At 41.9% G+C, this 16,656-nt stretch overlaps 1 protein-coding gene across 13 annotated transcripts; it reads right to left on the bottom strand.

The window, feature by feature from the left end:
• Positions 1-107: 107 nt before the first annotated feature.
• On the bottom strand, positions 108-14,137 carry LOC6548958 (estradiol 17-beta-dehydrogenase 11). 13 transcript variants are annotated; one of them, XM_026980125.1, is made up of 9 exons: positions 13,864-14,137; positions 11,788-12,047; positions 4,825-4,978; positions 4,631-4,755; positions 2,282-2,392; positions 2,082-2,207; positions 1,902-2,023; positions 1,685-1,801; positions 108-907 (listed from the first exon to the last, which is right to left on the bottom strand). In XM_026980125.1, the coding sequence occupies exons 2-9, from the start codon at positions 11,971-11,973 to the stop codon at positions 673-675; spliced, it is 1,176 nt and encodes a 391-aa protein (XP_026835926.1). In that variant the 5' UTR covers positions 11,974-12,047; positions 13,864-14,137; the 3' UTR covers positions 108-672. The 13 variants fall into 13 exon arrangements, with proteins under 13 accessions (XP_026835926.1, XP_026835921.1, XP_026835919.1 ...); XM_026980120.1 differs by having other exon boundaries at positions 13,828-14,137; XM_026980118.1 differs by having other exon boundaries at positions 11,788-12,664; positions 13,828-14,137.
• Positions 14,138-16,656: the final 2,519 nt, after the last annotated feature.

The raw sequence follows: 16,656 nt of genomic DNA on the forward strand, positions 1-16,656 counted from the left end.
CATTAATCCAAAAATAAATGTTTAGTGTTTGTTGAGAAGTATTAACCCCATAGTCAATGTTATGCTTTCCAATTCCAAGGCTAGTCACAACCATAGACTTTTAAGCTCAATGTTTTTACATAATATATTTAGAACATAAATTGGTTTTTATACATACAAGTATACGAATTTGTTCAATAATTCGTGTAATTCTAAGCTAAATGAACTAAAATTTATTACAGCTAAGAAACGAGTAAACGTGTAACAAAGATATATTTAGTTTTCGAATTGGACCACGCCTTTGAGCAAAGGGTTTTGATTGTATTCGTATAGGTACAAAAATAATGGCTTAAAACTTCGATTACATATATTCGGCTGGGAGGATTGTTTAAATTAGGTGATGACTACTGGCAAATCGGAAATGCAAAACATTACCTTAACTTAAGAGGCATTACAAAAATACAATTCGATTAATTAAGGCTAAACGCTTTCCCCTTCAATCTACTTTAACTAAATGTAATATCACTAGATTCGTAGCTTAGATTAAGTATTGCTTCCTCGCAGCCAAAACGCCAAAAACACGAATTCAATTACACATGCTCGTAACTCCACGCTCATAAAATGCACGACGTTGGAAAAAGAATAATGCGAATTCAACAGGAGGAGTGGATGGTGTGCTCTGGTGTTGGGCGCTCAAAGGACTCGCTCCCCCAGCGACGGTGTCCTTTGGATGAGCATCGAGGGTGGCTTCGCCGGCAGGGTAACGCTGCTTAGCTCAGCATCCAGAGCGGCGATATCGGCGGCCGTCGACTTGGAACTGGAGTTCGGCGGCAGGGCGGGGGCGGCTATGGAGCTGGGCAGGCCGTGGGGGGAGGCGTCGGGCACCAGGCGCTTCAGCAAGCCACCCACGCAGCCCCAGGGGAAGGTCCTGCGAAAATACAAGGAGGTGGGTGAGTAAAGGTAAATATTGTGCATTATTTAGGCGAAACACATTAAAGCGAGACCATTAGGCATGGCGATGTGGAGGGGGTGCGCTATGATTTGGGGTTGGGAGCTACACTCGTCTAAGGCCTTTCTTTTGCATGTATTTTTTTTTTATATTTTTACACCTGCTCTGATACATTTTTCTTTATAAGTGGTACTTTAGTCAGCAAATATAACTGGCCCAAAATGAATATCGTGACACCTTTTTTGACAGTGTACTGGATGAGCGAGCACCGCCGCTTGGGTCTGCATTTTATCGTATTTTTTTGATGAGGTGGATGGGGATGTGGTCACGCTTTTAAATCGTGGATTTCCCACTTTTTACTGGGAGTGCCACATGAAGTACACATTAAGGGTTTGATAAACTTTGGAATGATACCCATGACACTGCAAATTATGGCATTGGAACAAGCTACTGTTCCCTCAACTCTTTTGGTGCAGATTCTGTATTCGTTTCGATTGTAGTCACTTTCCTCGACAAAATAGGGCCCATGATCAAATCAAAATCACCTGCACCTTTCCCACTAACACGTACGCTAACATGTACGCGGCTTCTTTTCCCTCGACAGGGAACACGGCCATTAAATAAACTCAAATTAAAATATTCAAGTCAAGCGTTTCCCATTAGGGGCCTACAAGCACCTTACAGCCATTATGGCGCCTAATTAAGGGCGGCGAATTGTCATTATTGGCCGGGGCGAAAGTTCATGTGTTTACATACCACTTGAAGGAGAGGAGGACCTTCAGGAAACCGGGAATGACGGCCAGTTTCTCGTTCTTCCTGATGGCCGCAATGACACGATCGGCCACGTCGTTGGGATTCAGTGTGGGGACCCATCTGCAATCATTTACCCAGTCAAAACGTCAGTTCTGGCGGTTGGAGGTCGGGATCGGGATCGGGATCGGAATCGGGATCGGGATGGGGCTGTGGTACTCACCTGGCATTCACGTCGTCGAACATGCCAGTGGCCTGGATGAAGAAGGGGCAGATGCAGGTGGTGCGGATGTTCGTATGTCCAAGGACTTCCAGCTCCAGCCTCAAAGCCTCATCAAAGCCAACCTGCAATTATCGGTAACTCAGGAGGGGAATGGCAGGGGCGAAAAAAAGGCACACTCACCGCTGCGAATTTACTCGCACAGTAATCGACCAATTTGCTAATGCCCACATGGCCGGCCAGCGAGGCGATCGTGGCAATGTGTCCTCGATCATTCTCAATCATTTTGGGCAGAAACGCTTTTGTCGTCTGCAACATTGAAACAGCGGCATTAGCATCCACATTCCGGCCACAAAGTGGTCTTATGGACGTCCACGACTTACCCAAAAGTGTGCCATGACATTCACATTGAACGACCTCTCGATCAGATGGTCAGGTGTATCCAAAAGGTGCAGCCCAGATACCACGCCCGCATTGTTGATCAGCAGAGTGATCTGCAATGTAGCCGAAAAGTGGCAGTTTGAATGGGGAATGTGGCAGCGATGTACAAAGTGTGCTTCTAAATTAAACGAATTGAATGCGCAATCAGATCTGCAAAAACCATGTCAACCCTAATGGAAAATCGTTAGCACTGCAACTTGCCCAACTTCAGATTAACTGCCAATTGCCTAACACCAGATAGCCGACAAATATTTTATTCTCGACTTATAGATAAGTTACACTGCTAATAAATTATTTGATTTACGACCTGCCAACCAAAACAAAATTGCAAGGCAGTTTTTCCAGTTCTATTGAGTTTCAAGTCCAGACAAATTTCGCAAGATTCGATCTTCAGTTTTTTTCACGTTTTCACTAAAGTTTCCTTTGAATCACTTATCACTTAGCTCGCCAAAAAGTGAAATCCCTCAAATGGCAGCCAGCCACAATGTCGAGCATGTCAAGGCCTTAATGCGAATAATGTAAAATGCTTGAAAACTCAAATAACAACTACACTTTGTCCCCCTGAAGGCCTTCCGATTACAGCTGGTGGCTAAATAAGTTAACAACAAGTGCACAACAACGATCCGATTTGGGGGCGAGTTCAAGTGCAATGGTGTGTGGGGCGGGGGCGGGGGCGGGGGCAGGTCATACATTGCGTATGAGCGATTTTAAATTTGCCCGCTGTAACCGGGCAAAAACATTTAACGAGGCGTGCATTAAGCAAAAGCAACAACGACAGCGGCGGACCATTAAGCCAAACAACAACATCGCAGGCCATTAAAAATATTAAATGTAATATTTCAGAGGGCTTCGTGCAATAGTAAAACCGAGAAGAAAACAACATCAGATTTGAAACCTAAGAAGGACAGCAAAAGCAACGCGTCATCTGCATAACGCATGACTTACTAAGCAGTTTAATTTGTTTTGCTTGTTGTGGCCACCGCTTTTTATCTTTATTTACTTTTTGTGACTTTCAGGTTCAGCGGTGTTGCCGCTGTAATTATACAACTCTTTCAAAATGATGGCTTCGTTTTTTGCCCTTTTGCTGCTGTGTTCTTGCTGCTTTTTGCTGGCTTTTAAGCTTGACTTCTGACTTCATTTTAGGCACTTTTCTATCGTTTTCCCTATACTGTAATTTTGGCCAATAATTTGGGGCTCTTGGCAGTTCAGTACGCTTTGCAAATTGACCTGGACGTGCACGAGAAGTATCTTAATGATGGCATTTTGTGCTTGTGACAGCTGTAGAGCAATTAACTGAAATTTGTGTGTATAAAAGGAGAGCTTTGACTGGCTTATTGTTAACTCTTAATTGAAAGTGATTCTAGGCGGGGAACTACAGCAGCTCCAGCTAAAAATAATCAAAATCGCAACTTTAAATTTAGAGCTATTACCTTCAAAACGCTTATTTTGATCAACATCAATTGCAACATCTCCCTAGTTATTCAACTTCCTCTACCATGACTACTGTAAAATATGAGTTCAAATGAGGGATCAAAGGTAAGAACAACAAGCCATTTCCATAATTAGCAAGCAAATTGATTAAAATACCACTGCGAAAAGTGGCAAGAGCTTATCCGAAAATGTGGGCATTGCTTTGCATATCTCTCACTTGCATGGCTGCAACGCCCGGACCTGCCCCAGATTGTGATAAATGAGCAGATCGAATGCGAAATGGCAACCAGTTTGTAGAGGACCGGATTGGACTTGGCTTCTGCTTTTTCTGCCGCCGTGTGTGTAATGTGCAACAATTTCTCAAGGTTGCCGCAACGATGACGATGCGCTCATGCATACAAATTTTCTTCTCTCCGCCCTGGCTTCGGCTTGAATTTATGACATGAATATGCATAAATGTGTTGCTACGGGGTGTGGCAGCCACTGTTGCAAGTCTTGGATGGTGCCGGCTTACATGTGTTCCGCGCTCCCAACAAGCAGGCCGGGTTCTGGCCAGCATATCGGCCATTAAACGCCCCTCAGCAAACAATTATATGACGACTAGTCTGATGCCACATTAGGCGCTCGACTGTAAACAGCAATTACTGGCCTTTTATGCTTCAATTCCCGCACGCACTTCCCGCCTTTCGCCCCAGTTGAGAAATATGGACAATGCATTGGATCTTCGAGAGATAACGTGGACAAAACAAATGTTTCTTAACTCACATTGTCGAATATCGAATATGTATTGAACTCCCAGGGCAAATAAAATAAAGTGTGTATTTTGTAGCAAGAATCAAGTGTAGTAGTACAATACTTACATCACCGACTTCGTCTCTGATGGCATCGGCTGCCTTGTAGACCTCCTCCTTTTTGGATATATCCACCACATAGCCCTTGCAATAGCCACCCGCTTCCTCGACAATCTGGACGGTTTCGGCAATGCCTGCAAGAAACGGATGGTGATGAAATTATTGGACGAGCCTCCTGAGTGTCGCATGATCCGAGGACTCACCCTTCTTGTTGATGTCCCAGATAACGACCTTGGTTCCCATTTTTCCCAGTCTCTCAGCCAGAAGGCGACCAAGGCCGTTGCCTCCACCTGTGATCAGTGCGATGTCTGTGTTCAGCTCCTTTTCGGGATAGCCGAGGGCAATGTAGTAAAGATCCTGGAAGAGACCGGAATTGAATTTAATTAGAGAATGGCTATCATTAATTTTTCGGAGATGTTAATTAAATAGCAATTTGGCAAGGGTTCTGCTACAGTTCACTGGGTTTTATCTTTGGTGTGTAGGAAATCATATGTAGGTGTATCCTTTGCTATACATTTCAAATGATTACAAAGGTTACATAGTTGATCATTAGTTTGCATTGTACGTTTGTGATTTGTTTACATTTAAAATTGTTCATATTATTAATATTTTAATGAGCAGATACTATTATAACTAAAATTCATAAATAACAAAGTTATTTAAATCTAAATTTGGCTAAACAAATCTCAAAGTATTGTAAAAAATAATTTAATCTAAGAATTCCCATTTAACATACATGTTCTAGCTTTCTTCCTTGCTACGCTATGCAAAGTTCGTCGCCTAAGTCTTTTGTTTTCTCGTCTCATTCATTTGCTATAACATGTATGTCTGTCTACACACCAGAACCGATACGAGTCACGCGTATGCAAATAGAGACAAATTCAAAGTTTACACAATACCCAAAGGAAGTCCAAGCAAAGTGTAAAATTGTAAACAACTTTTGCCACTTGGCATCTGCGTGTTAATAGACCGCAATTTGCTGGCTTGGAAAGCCTAGTGGGCGGCAGTGGGCGAGGCGAGTAGCTCACCTCAATTGCACCGCAATTAATTGCTGTATGTAGGTAGTCCAAGAAATTCGCAGAGCGAAAACCGAAAGACTTATGCGCTCGCTTAGTGTCAATAAGCTGTCAAAATTTATGACCATCGCACCGCCCTTGCGGCAGTACAAAAATTGCGGGAAAGGGAAAGGCAAAACAAAAGATTGAAGCGCCGAACTTAATATTTTACATGTTGCACAGTAGCACTTTCTGCGCTGCACGCGGGGGCATCCCATAAATTTTCATGCCACACGCGAACTTGCCGCCAGCTATGCGCCCCATCCGCTCAGGGCACCTGGTTTCCTGGGCTGGTTTCCCGCTTTTGCACCTGAGACTGAACTCGGTCCGGCAAGCGTGTCCAATTATTTTGACATTAGCAATGAATGTGGTGCAACTTTGTGGCTTTTGATACTCTCAAATGGTGGTGCCACTACTAATAAATATGTAGAGCTGGACAACGCATATTTAGCCGATTTACTTATACTTTAGTCTATGTAGAATCTGTACGCAGTACTCGAAAGTACAGCAAAAATAAATAATATTAGCTTGGAAGTTTTATAAGCACAAATTTGTTAGTTAGTAGCTTCTAGAGGTAGTAGATGTAGTGCTTTTATAAATATGCCTAAGCAAGTGCAAGAGTAAAAGGCTTTCGGTGTGCAGAACGTAAAAATCCCCCTTTATTTCTTTATTGCAAACGCTTTCCTGTCTCCCCGAAAAATGTTATCATAAATTACACAAAAATTAATCAAAGGCAACTTGTTGCCGGTGTCTTGTGCAGGCTAAAGTCGCTGACAACAATGATTATGAGTTGCTTTTGGCCCTTTTCTTGCCATGCTGCTGCTGTCAGCTCGTTGACAGACATTTTGTCACATAATTCAGCAGGCAATGTGCTCTTTTCCCGGCTCAACTCAAATAACAAGGACAGGAAGCGCGCAATTATAATTTAAACATAATACGATAATCAACATAATGGAGCAGCGATTTCTTTTCATGTTTGCTGTGGCATGAGAAGACAGAAGTATGCAAATTGAAATCGAATCAAGTGGACCAGAATGAAAGAGAAAGATGTGCGCGCGATCACGGAAATTTTTCGAGACTTTTATTCGACAAATGTAAATTTAGCAGACAAGTTTCAAAATTTGGTCGTGTCATTTGAGAATTTGTTAGTCTGCTGAAACCGCCGTGAAACTTGCCGAGTCACACAGCATCCATTCAGTTGGGTTTATTGGTCCCGCAGCATTTGTAGCTAGTTTTTGTCTGTCTTCTGATTTTCTGGTGATTGTCAAGGTCCGACGTTCGACCTTTGTAACACAGGGAAGGCCACAAATCGGATTGATCTTGCATGAATTGATTTTTATTTGATTTACTTGCGCTAAGTGATTGGAAATTTTTCAAAGGTCTTTGCCATTTGAAATGATTAATGGTTATTTTATTTGTAACGGAAACTTGAATGGTATGGGCCAAGAAATAATACAAGTTTATTATGGATGCACTCGATTGTTAATAGACGCTATGAAGAGTGGAAAATTGTTTACATTTGAAGGTTGGCTTTTTGGCTTCTCTAACATAACCAACCAACATAACTAGTACTGGCCAGCAAATCTACAGCCATAATTGACCCCAGTTGCACAAATGGAAAATGTTTAGCTCATTAGAGCTGTTTAAACATTAATTAACGCGCATCTTTCCTCTTCATTAGCTCCGTTAAACAGCTGTGGAGTTCTCACATGTCTGGGAATTGCGAAAATCTTGCAAAATATATGCAAACTAAATGCCAAACGTATGAGCTCCGAATCTGAGACTCCTTTCGCGCGCAGACTTCTAAGGCGCTAAGCCGGCTGGGCTGTTTCCATTCCCGCCATCATCATTACCATCATCATTTGTGGTAGCTTTGCTCTTAGCCAGTAATCAAATGTTTGCAGACAAAAGCAAATGGCCAAACTTGTTTCGCTCTCTCGCTTTTTTCGCTACCAAGAGAATTGCGAAAATATCAACACGCCGAGTCGGCGAAGTCTGGTTAACATGGTTAAGGTGGTTAACGTGGTTCTAGAGCCGGCCGAAAGTGAAACCGAATACCACAAACTGGCGGCCTCTTGCCCAACCCCAAAAGCTTGATGTCGAACACAGTCGCACCTGCTGTCGGCCAAATTGGCTCAAAGCTTGCCCACTTGTTGTGAGTCGGGTGAAAAACTCAAAGTGGCTTTGAGTGCACTTTGCGTGAACGAGCCAAAACCAAAGACTTAAGGCACGAACTTGCCACAAAACATTGTAAGCGCCAATGCAATGTTGCCAACGAACAAACACTTGGCAGACGTCTACTGCTAGACCGCCTCTTTGCCCTCCCCCCCCTTAGCCGCTCCTCCGAATGACCTTCTTTGCCGAATCGCTTTAAACCGAGACACCGACAGTTGCAATAAAAATAAAAAAGCAGCATTAGGCGCATCGAAGATTCGGTTTGCTTAACCCAAAATACCCTACCAATTGCCAACCAAATTGTTTAAGAAATAAAGTACAAATAGATAATACAAGTCAGTAAGAACCAAATAGTTTTAGAGTGTGTTGAAGATAAAAATAATTGATTTTACCAATATATACATTCCCGTTTTCGCGTTACCTCGAATAATTCAACTTCTTTTATTCTAAAAATGTTCCCTATTGCATTGAACAACCTAAAATTCCATATTTAAAAATTCAAGGAACAGTTTAAGAATTTCCCAGAGTAGTAGCCAAACAATAAAGTGCGATACCCCAGAAAAGTGCACAGGCATCGGCAAATAAACCTGAAATTGAACCCCACCGACAACAAAAGCAGCAAACACAGCGACATTTGGCTGCAGCATTGTGTATTGCATTTGAATCGAGTAGTCTGCACTCCCCTCCCCTTATACACTTGAAAGTTTTCAGCCTGCCTGGCCAATTGGCCAATGATTTTGCACTTTAAGTTTGCTTGCTCATGTCTGGCTTCTCATCGCTGTTTTGCTTTTTTTGCGCTTTTGCTGATTTTATATGGCTGTCATCGGTTGCCGGCACGGCCTTCAATGGCAATTTTCGTTTATAGACTTGTGAAAAATTAGCATCATAATAAAGGTTTCTAACAGTGTATTTGCCCAAGAAGCACGCGCTCATAAATCGCACAATCGAGTTCTATGCGATCTCGGCTACTGCCACCTGTGAATTGAGTGACTGGAGTGGAGTGTAATTTGTCTGCAAAAGCGGATATTTGCCAAGTCGAGCTCAGCTGCAACGGATATGTCGCGTGATTAGCTCGAAGCACATTTAATGTAATGCAGCGAAGCTCGTGGTGTCACTCTGCTAGAATTAAAGCTATTTCGGGTGGTAAACATTCATTTGTGTTGCTGTAAAATTACCATGGCAGTGTAGCTATAGATACGCCTAGAAGAACATAGGCAACTGGAGTGGAAAATAGAATTTCATCAGCATTATTTCATTAAGAATTAAAACTATGCCTAGAGAGTGCAATTGGATTTCAATTAAAAGCTTAAAGCATTTATGAAAATAATGCACTTCCTCAAAGAGTCTTACGTGTTTGTTGGCTTGTGGGCTTTTCCTTGTGACGATGTACGATGGCCTGCCGGAGAGTTTCTTCTCTGTTTCTTGGCTCGCACACGTATTGCACCCGCCCCGTAACCCATTTTCAGGCCGACACACACGCTGGCAACCGTAAATCAGTCAAAAGCACAAGGCCGCATGCGGGTTATGAACCTGCAACCGGCCCGGTCTCTAAGGCAGCAAACGACTTGCGGCTGAGGCAACGGCAAGCCATCCAGTAGTAAGATATTGTGTTTAGCTATTTGCCTTTCGGGGCCGCAGCACTTTCGGTTTCAATTGCGTTTGCGTTTACAACGCACACACGAGAGCCGACGAGTGCCCGCGAAATTGAGGTGGCTTTGTAGTTGCCACAAATACAATGCGAAATGTGTGTGGATGTGTGGGTCTGCGGCTAGCTAATAAAAACAGGCTCTCCAAGTGGCCAGCACCACCACCACGAGCCGGCAAAATGCAAAAGTTGAACTAGGTCAACAAGCCAAACGCTGCGGCGCAGTTGACAGCGACTTCGGCGGCGCGCAGTAAATCTGCTGAATTGGCTCCCATTTTACAAGCCACGGCACTCGCAGAAACATGGCCCGAAGTGGCAGGAAACCTTTTAATTCTTGTTGGCCACAAAATATGCTAACAGTAAGCTATTTTCGGGAAATGTGCAGGAACTGAGTGCAACTTTAGACCCATCTAAAACTGTTTGGAACTAACGTACAAAATGGTACTTCCAATCCAAGTTTGGAAAACTAAACTTCTAATTTTCCGATCATGCCCTGTGCAAGTCTAAGAAATTTGTAACTGTGCACCAGAGCCCACATAACATCTCAACTTTTCTCGTAGGTGGAACTTCCAGCCCAAGTTTGTTGCCCAAGTCTTTTGTTAGTGCCAGCAGTGCATTGACATAAATCGAGCTAATAATACTGCACGGGTATGCATCCAGCCAGTAACCGATTGTTAATTCAATCACAGCAAGCGGCGTGCAATTTGCACATCTGCCAACTATCGGCGACGAACAAGTCAAGCGGATAGCGTTTAGAATCACCATTTAAGCGTTTATTAAATCCCTGAATTAACATGCAAATTCATTTGTCTTTCTGAGTCGCTGGCTTGCATTCGGCATGCTAATGTCAACAGTTGCGAGTCGTCTCCATTTTATGGCCCTCTCCCATGCAGCTGAGGAATACCGATGGCACTGGCTATTGTGCCACACATACGGGTATATCACGATCATATCTCACTAACCCCTGGCTACCAAAAGGTTTTTAGCTTTTTGCGGTAAAGTGAAAATATAATCACCGCAAGCCAAGGCTTGCGTAATAAAATTGAAATTGCTTTTATTGTCTTTTATGTTTGGTTATTTAAAAAGCACTTAGCGTGTCAGAGTGTTAGTTTGAACCCGATACGGGTCTGGGCCCAACTCGAAATTCCCACCGATCTTTGACTCGACGGCCCAATAATATTTTCGGTTGTAGTTCTCAAGTTTGCACTCTCATTCAACTGTGCAAATCAATTGGACATGTGACCAATTTCGCTTTTAAAACTCGGATTGTTTTCAGCTATTTATTATTTTTTATTAATTATAGCTGCTGGCAACGCAAATTAAAGTAAATTGGCAGCTTGACTTGGCTAGGGGTGAGTTAATGAATAATTTCTTATTTTTAAACACCGAATTTGAGTAATAAAGTTCCTTAGTCACACGTCTAACTCATGCGCCTGATTTCTGCGGCTGGTTTATGGTCTTTAGCCACTTAATACGAGAACACATGATAACTCAGTTCCTAACTGGTTTCGGCCATCCCTCGCCATCTCGAATGCCACATTCGCAAGCCAAAGTAAATTATCGTTCACGACCTGGTTTACATCATCTCGGGCAGTCCCTAAATCACCGTGCCCCTCCCTCGGATCCAGAGATACGATCTGAAAACTTGTCTGCGCTGGATCTCAATGCCTTAAATCTCCTTCACGGTTCCAATTAAACGACACACGTGCTGCCATCGGCAGTGCCCATTACCTTTGGCCGTATATCATCCTTTCCGCTGCTAATTAAATAAGTTAATCGCGCCGAGCTGCCTTTCAATTCTCAGTTAAATTCTCCCCAGAAACTTTGACACATTTGGCCAGGTGCCGAAGGTAAAATGCGTTTGCTAAATCGCACAATGCCGCTAATCAGCCAAAGTCGACGCGAAGGTAAGTTATTCTGCGAGCGAGGAAGCAAATGAGTCTTAACAATCGCTCAACCATTTTATTAAACTGTCTTAAACAAAAGTGGGGAGGTCTCAACAAACAGCACTTCGAGCGACAATATGGTCTCGAAAATTAGGAATCTTTTGTTTATGGGTATTTTTTATTCGCTGATAATTAAAGCTGAGGCAAAGTTTGGCTTTGCTTGATTCAGTCAAAACCAAAGCGCTGGGAAGGTCAAAGGCTACTTTTTATGGTGTTCTGCGTGATATTTCATCTTAAAAATAAGTTTTTGAGTTTAAATTACAGCAACAAGGCAACATTCCTCTGCTGACATACGATATCTACTACATGGGTCCATTTTTTGACCAAATAAACATTGGGACTTGCCTGCAGGATGTATCCAATGCAGCAGATGATGAACCAGGCCACGTCCGCAAACGCATCCCAGGTATTCCACAGGACTTGACCCCAGCCATCGGAGGCGGGAGCGACTGCCTCCTTTTTAGGGTGGACCACTCCATTGGCCAGGACCTGCGCTTGCTCGGCGGGCAGCTCGTTGTTGTTTTTCTCCATTTTACACAGACTGGCACTGGATTGCTCGGTTCGAATATGATCTGTTTGGGTTTCGGGCAGTTAATCACACTTGGCTAAGACACAGGTTTTCGATTTAATTAGCTTTCGATTTATGTAATTTCTCGTAGTTTTTGCCCCTTAATTTAAATGCAGACGAAACACAACCGCAAGCAACAGACGCGATATTAATTTGGGTTTGCTTTGACTTTGTTTCGTGTGGAATTGCGCTTTTGTATCTCTGCTTATTCCGTATTTAGTTTGGATCTGGGACTTTGCCTGATTTTGTCGGATTTTTCCGCACTGCACGTCCGCTCTCGTGAGCGTAGCAAACGAATTTGAACGTTGTGGGCTCGAAAGGAATGAATTTCGACTTCTTATTTTGGCGCGCTATTGGATATATCGCCGGCGTCGGCGTCGGCGTCGACGTCGGCGTCGACTGCGCTGCCTACCGCGCGCCGCTCGGCCGAAGCCGCGCTTGTGACGTCATCGAGCTTGAACCGCAGCTTCGACTGGGATTAAGTATTATATTTCAGTTTTTTCCTATTTCTGTTTTTTGTTTTGCTCGCGGCGCGGTTCTTATGCTGCTCGCCTTTGCTTTTTATTTATTGCCTTTTTCGCTTTTCGTGTAATTGTTTAAAACTATTAGGACTTATGATTCCATATATTTTTCACAAATTCATGACGCGGCGCACTGGAGGGCCGACGTAAACTTGGCCAATTAGCGTTATGAAACAACAAAGATAAATTACATGCCGCTGGGGTTTAATATTACGTTTTAAGAATTAGGGTGAGTAAACCTTTAAGGCCCTTTAGGACGCACATTTGTTATAAAAAATCAGTAAAGGTGCATTAGCACCTTAAACACCACTGTTAACACCTCCCACGTGGCTCATTAAATTAGTGAAATGGCCACGTTTTCCACAACTTTAATTACTTTAATTACACTTGGTCGTTGATTTACCAACTGCTTATTTGAGTTTTGAGTTGAAAACATATCATTTGCCTGAAAGGGACTACATCTGACTTATTTTGATGCCCAACAACCAAATGTTCACTGCGAAATACGTGGAATCAGCTTAGAAATTAAGACTTTCGTATTTAAAAAATGTGATTGCCTTTACAATTTATTGTTCATTCACTTATCAGCCTGCAACTTCCCCAAAAGCACATATATTTTCGGTTTTTTTAAGTAGGTAAATATAATAGAAATGTACGCATTTTTTGTAAGCTGATCTGAAAATATCGCAACCACTCATAATTATGAAAAACCGACTTCAACTTCTTGTAATACCGATACTTTCCCCTCAAATCTTATTTTACTTTATTTGTGCTTTGGATGAAAGTGACTGGCCGTAAATTTGGTTAAATGCACTTTTGGCCAACTTAACTCCTCTTTCCCTGTTGTCAGCATCGAAATGCTCTTTGTGCTCTCTTTGCTTCTCATTCCTCGTATTCCTTTCCCCTTCTTCTACGCACACATGCAAACCACCAAGTACGAGTTGGTCTTTTGCGGTTTTCACATTAAAAACAGGTTATGTTAATCGAATGAAATGGTGTTTGGCTGGCAGTTCTTAAAGATTTCGTCACATCTTCGGATTGCATAATAAGCAAATTTTGCTTATTTAACTTGGTATCGTTTGTTTTGTATACGTGCGTTTTTAGACTTCGATTTGCATTTTTAAGAGAAGAATGGGGGTCAAAAAACTGATAAAATGTTTAAGGCCGTGTGCGGAATTTTTGAGCTCAAAAACAAAAAGAATTTTTTTCACTTTCTATGCTTATGTTAAGCATAGTTAACATTAGTTTTTCGCCACTGCATTTTATTATCCGAATTACCTATGTACGATTACATACAAAAATACTTTGACTTTCGAGTAAACCGGCACACACTTAATCGATAATTGGCAGCAAATGCAAATTTATTTACTGGACCACAACATTCTTTTTGTGTCTGGCTAGTTTTGTTTCCTCCGTATATTTATATTTTTCGACTGCTTTCCGCACCAGCTTCGTTTCCCATTGCGACGCTTTTTGACACTAGTGACGCAGGCGCAGTGAGAGAAAAAAGGGGGATGAAAGGGGCTGGAGGGAGTCGAAAAAGGCGCGAGCTCAGCTGTTCCTGTGGCCTCTGTTTTCTGGAGAGAGAGATTCAGAGAGTGACAGTCAAGAGCTACCAACAGCTGGTGACCAGAGTTGCCTAGTGTTATCAAAAGAGAACTATTACAAAATATGCTCTAGGCTTTAAGAGAAAATTAAACAGGGAAAAACATTTAAAATGGGACATCTTTGAGAGTAATATAAGCTATAATTATCTTTCAGATGAAAGATTCTTTTTATAATATAGGAAGCTGTATTCATAAGGAAATGTTCCGATAATCGTTGCAGCTGAGCTCCACACATACCTAGTTTAATCACTGCGATATATATAGATATATAGATAAATAAAATATATTCCTTTTCTTAATCGCATAACCAGAACTTGTCGCTCGCCCATTTCCGCCATAATTAAACCCAAAACAACAATTTTCTATTTGTTCTGTGCCATCAAAAGCGAGCAGGTCTGCGCGCATGTTTTCAACTTTTTCGAGAATTCAACCTCGCGTGCCCTGTTGACCGAACGCGAAGTATAAGCTGCACTTTGGCCAAATCCGAGCCCGAGTCCGAGTCCGAATCCAAGCTGAATCCAACACGGAGATTGTGTTGGCCAAAAGAACCCCCTGATAGAGGCAGACTATCGCAAATGAATCAACAGGTAGCCTTCGCCAAAAACCCGTTAGAACCAGCACAAAGGTGAGTCTTGAAAGCCAAGAGCCAACCGCCAAGCGCCAATTTGAACGTTAACCTATTTCACTTCCTATCAGAATTCTGGTTTTGGCATCTGACTTCCGGATGGGGTTTCGTAATGGCCAAAAGTGAACGTGTTTTATGCCATGTGTTATCCGATGACTTGGACATTCTGCTGTTCACATTTCCTATGCCGGCGATGATGGCCCATTTGGCATGAACAGCCTAAGCCTCGCTTATTATTAATTATGATTTATCTGACCACAGTAAGGAGTGCGATAATTATTGGCCAAAATATGGCGTCAAGGTTATCGATGGGCTACCGTAAACAACTATTTGTTTTGTGAGTCTTGGGAATCTCATTTGCGTGGTGCTAATTGCGCTTCGACTCTAAAGTATTTGATATTTCTTGGTTATTTGCAAATTTTAAATGCTTCAGGGGATTCTCGTTAAGAATATCAGGCTTTTTTAGTTCCCGCGAATTGCGTTGCACAGCTTATAGAATTTTTCGACTTGGGGATCCAATAATACCGGTTCCATTGTTTGATAAACTAATTTTCGTCTGATCGGCGGCGTACATATGTATTTAACGTACACATTTTTAAGTGTAATACATATAAATATATCTAATGAACATTTTGTTTCCAACGAACAATGAATTGAACGTTTAAACCTATCAGCATATATTCTTTTGTAACAGTTCTTTAAATACTGCATATTTATAATTGGCTAATACTTTGATTAACAAGCTTTTATTATTTTCATATTATTTTTGCTTACTAGCACTGTCAAGTGACAAAGGAATTAATATGTTAACGACTGTATGTTAATTAGTTCGTCAATTATAACATGCGTTTTAACTGTTTTTCCGAATTTTAAAGTCGATTTCACCTAAGATTTTGATACATGAGCAAACAAATCTCGATGATTCTGTTAACCACTGATCTGCCACAGCAAATCATAATTGCTTCGACCAATAGATATTTGTAAACCTGACGAACAACTTCCGACACATAAAGCCAAATTCCCAAAGCCCGCAGAAGATGGAAGACAAAAACGGAATGACATTGGATTTTGATTATATTGTCTCTGTCTTTGATTTCAATTAACATAAGTGCTCTAAAGGCCTATCGTGAACGACTGTCATGCCTGAAAGCTATGTAAAATGTTGTAAGAAGTTCGATTGGTGTCTTGCTGTAATTTAGTACAAATGTTCAAAGCAAGACAGATCTTAACCCAAATAAAATGTTGAAGGCGGCTTGAAAGACTCATAAACTTTGCCAAAACGTTATTTATAAACCGAACAAGGTAGCCTTTACCATATAGAGAGGAAGCTTTATTTTCACTTGAATTGGTAAAAAGGCCAAACATCAGACATATTTTGGCCAAAAACTGTTATATTTGGTCAGAAGGTCGAGCTGTGGAGTCGTTGATTTGACGAGAGCAACCTCTAAATACTTCCAGAGATAAATTGTTGAAGTGCACACGTTCGAATAAACGGCTTGCTATAGGTTAAGATAGTTTGCATTTTATTGTTTTGGAATTTATGACCACTGTCTGCCGTTTGACTGTCCACAAAAAACCTGTTCCATTCTAGACGGCTTCACTAGTCATTAGTTTTTCACCAGAAATAGAACACTCTCGATAGGATACGATTCTGTGCTTTTATCAGTATGTTCATCTCGTTGATTACCACAAGGTCGCCGATTAAAGCCGTCTTAACTGTTTATTTTAGCCGCTTCTCGCATTTGTTTGTTTCAGATTTTAGCACAACTTGCGGGAGGCGTTTGCACAAGTCAAGGTCGTCTTCTCAGATAAATGCCAGATCTCACAACTTTGAATATAATATTCATATAATATTCTTTTAGGCTCCATTCTTCTCCGTAAGAAGGAGGTTGG

Source organism: Drosophila erecta, unplaced genomic scaffold (assembly GCF_003286155.1).
Source record: "Drosophila erecta strain 14021-0224.00,06,07 unplaced genomic scaffold, DereRS2 tig00000092-arrow-pilon, whole genome shotgun sequence".
In the NCBI taxonomy this organism is placed as follows: Eukaryota; Metazoa; Arthropoda; class Insecta; order Diptera; family Drosophilidae; genus Drosophila; species Drosophila erecta.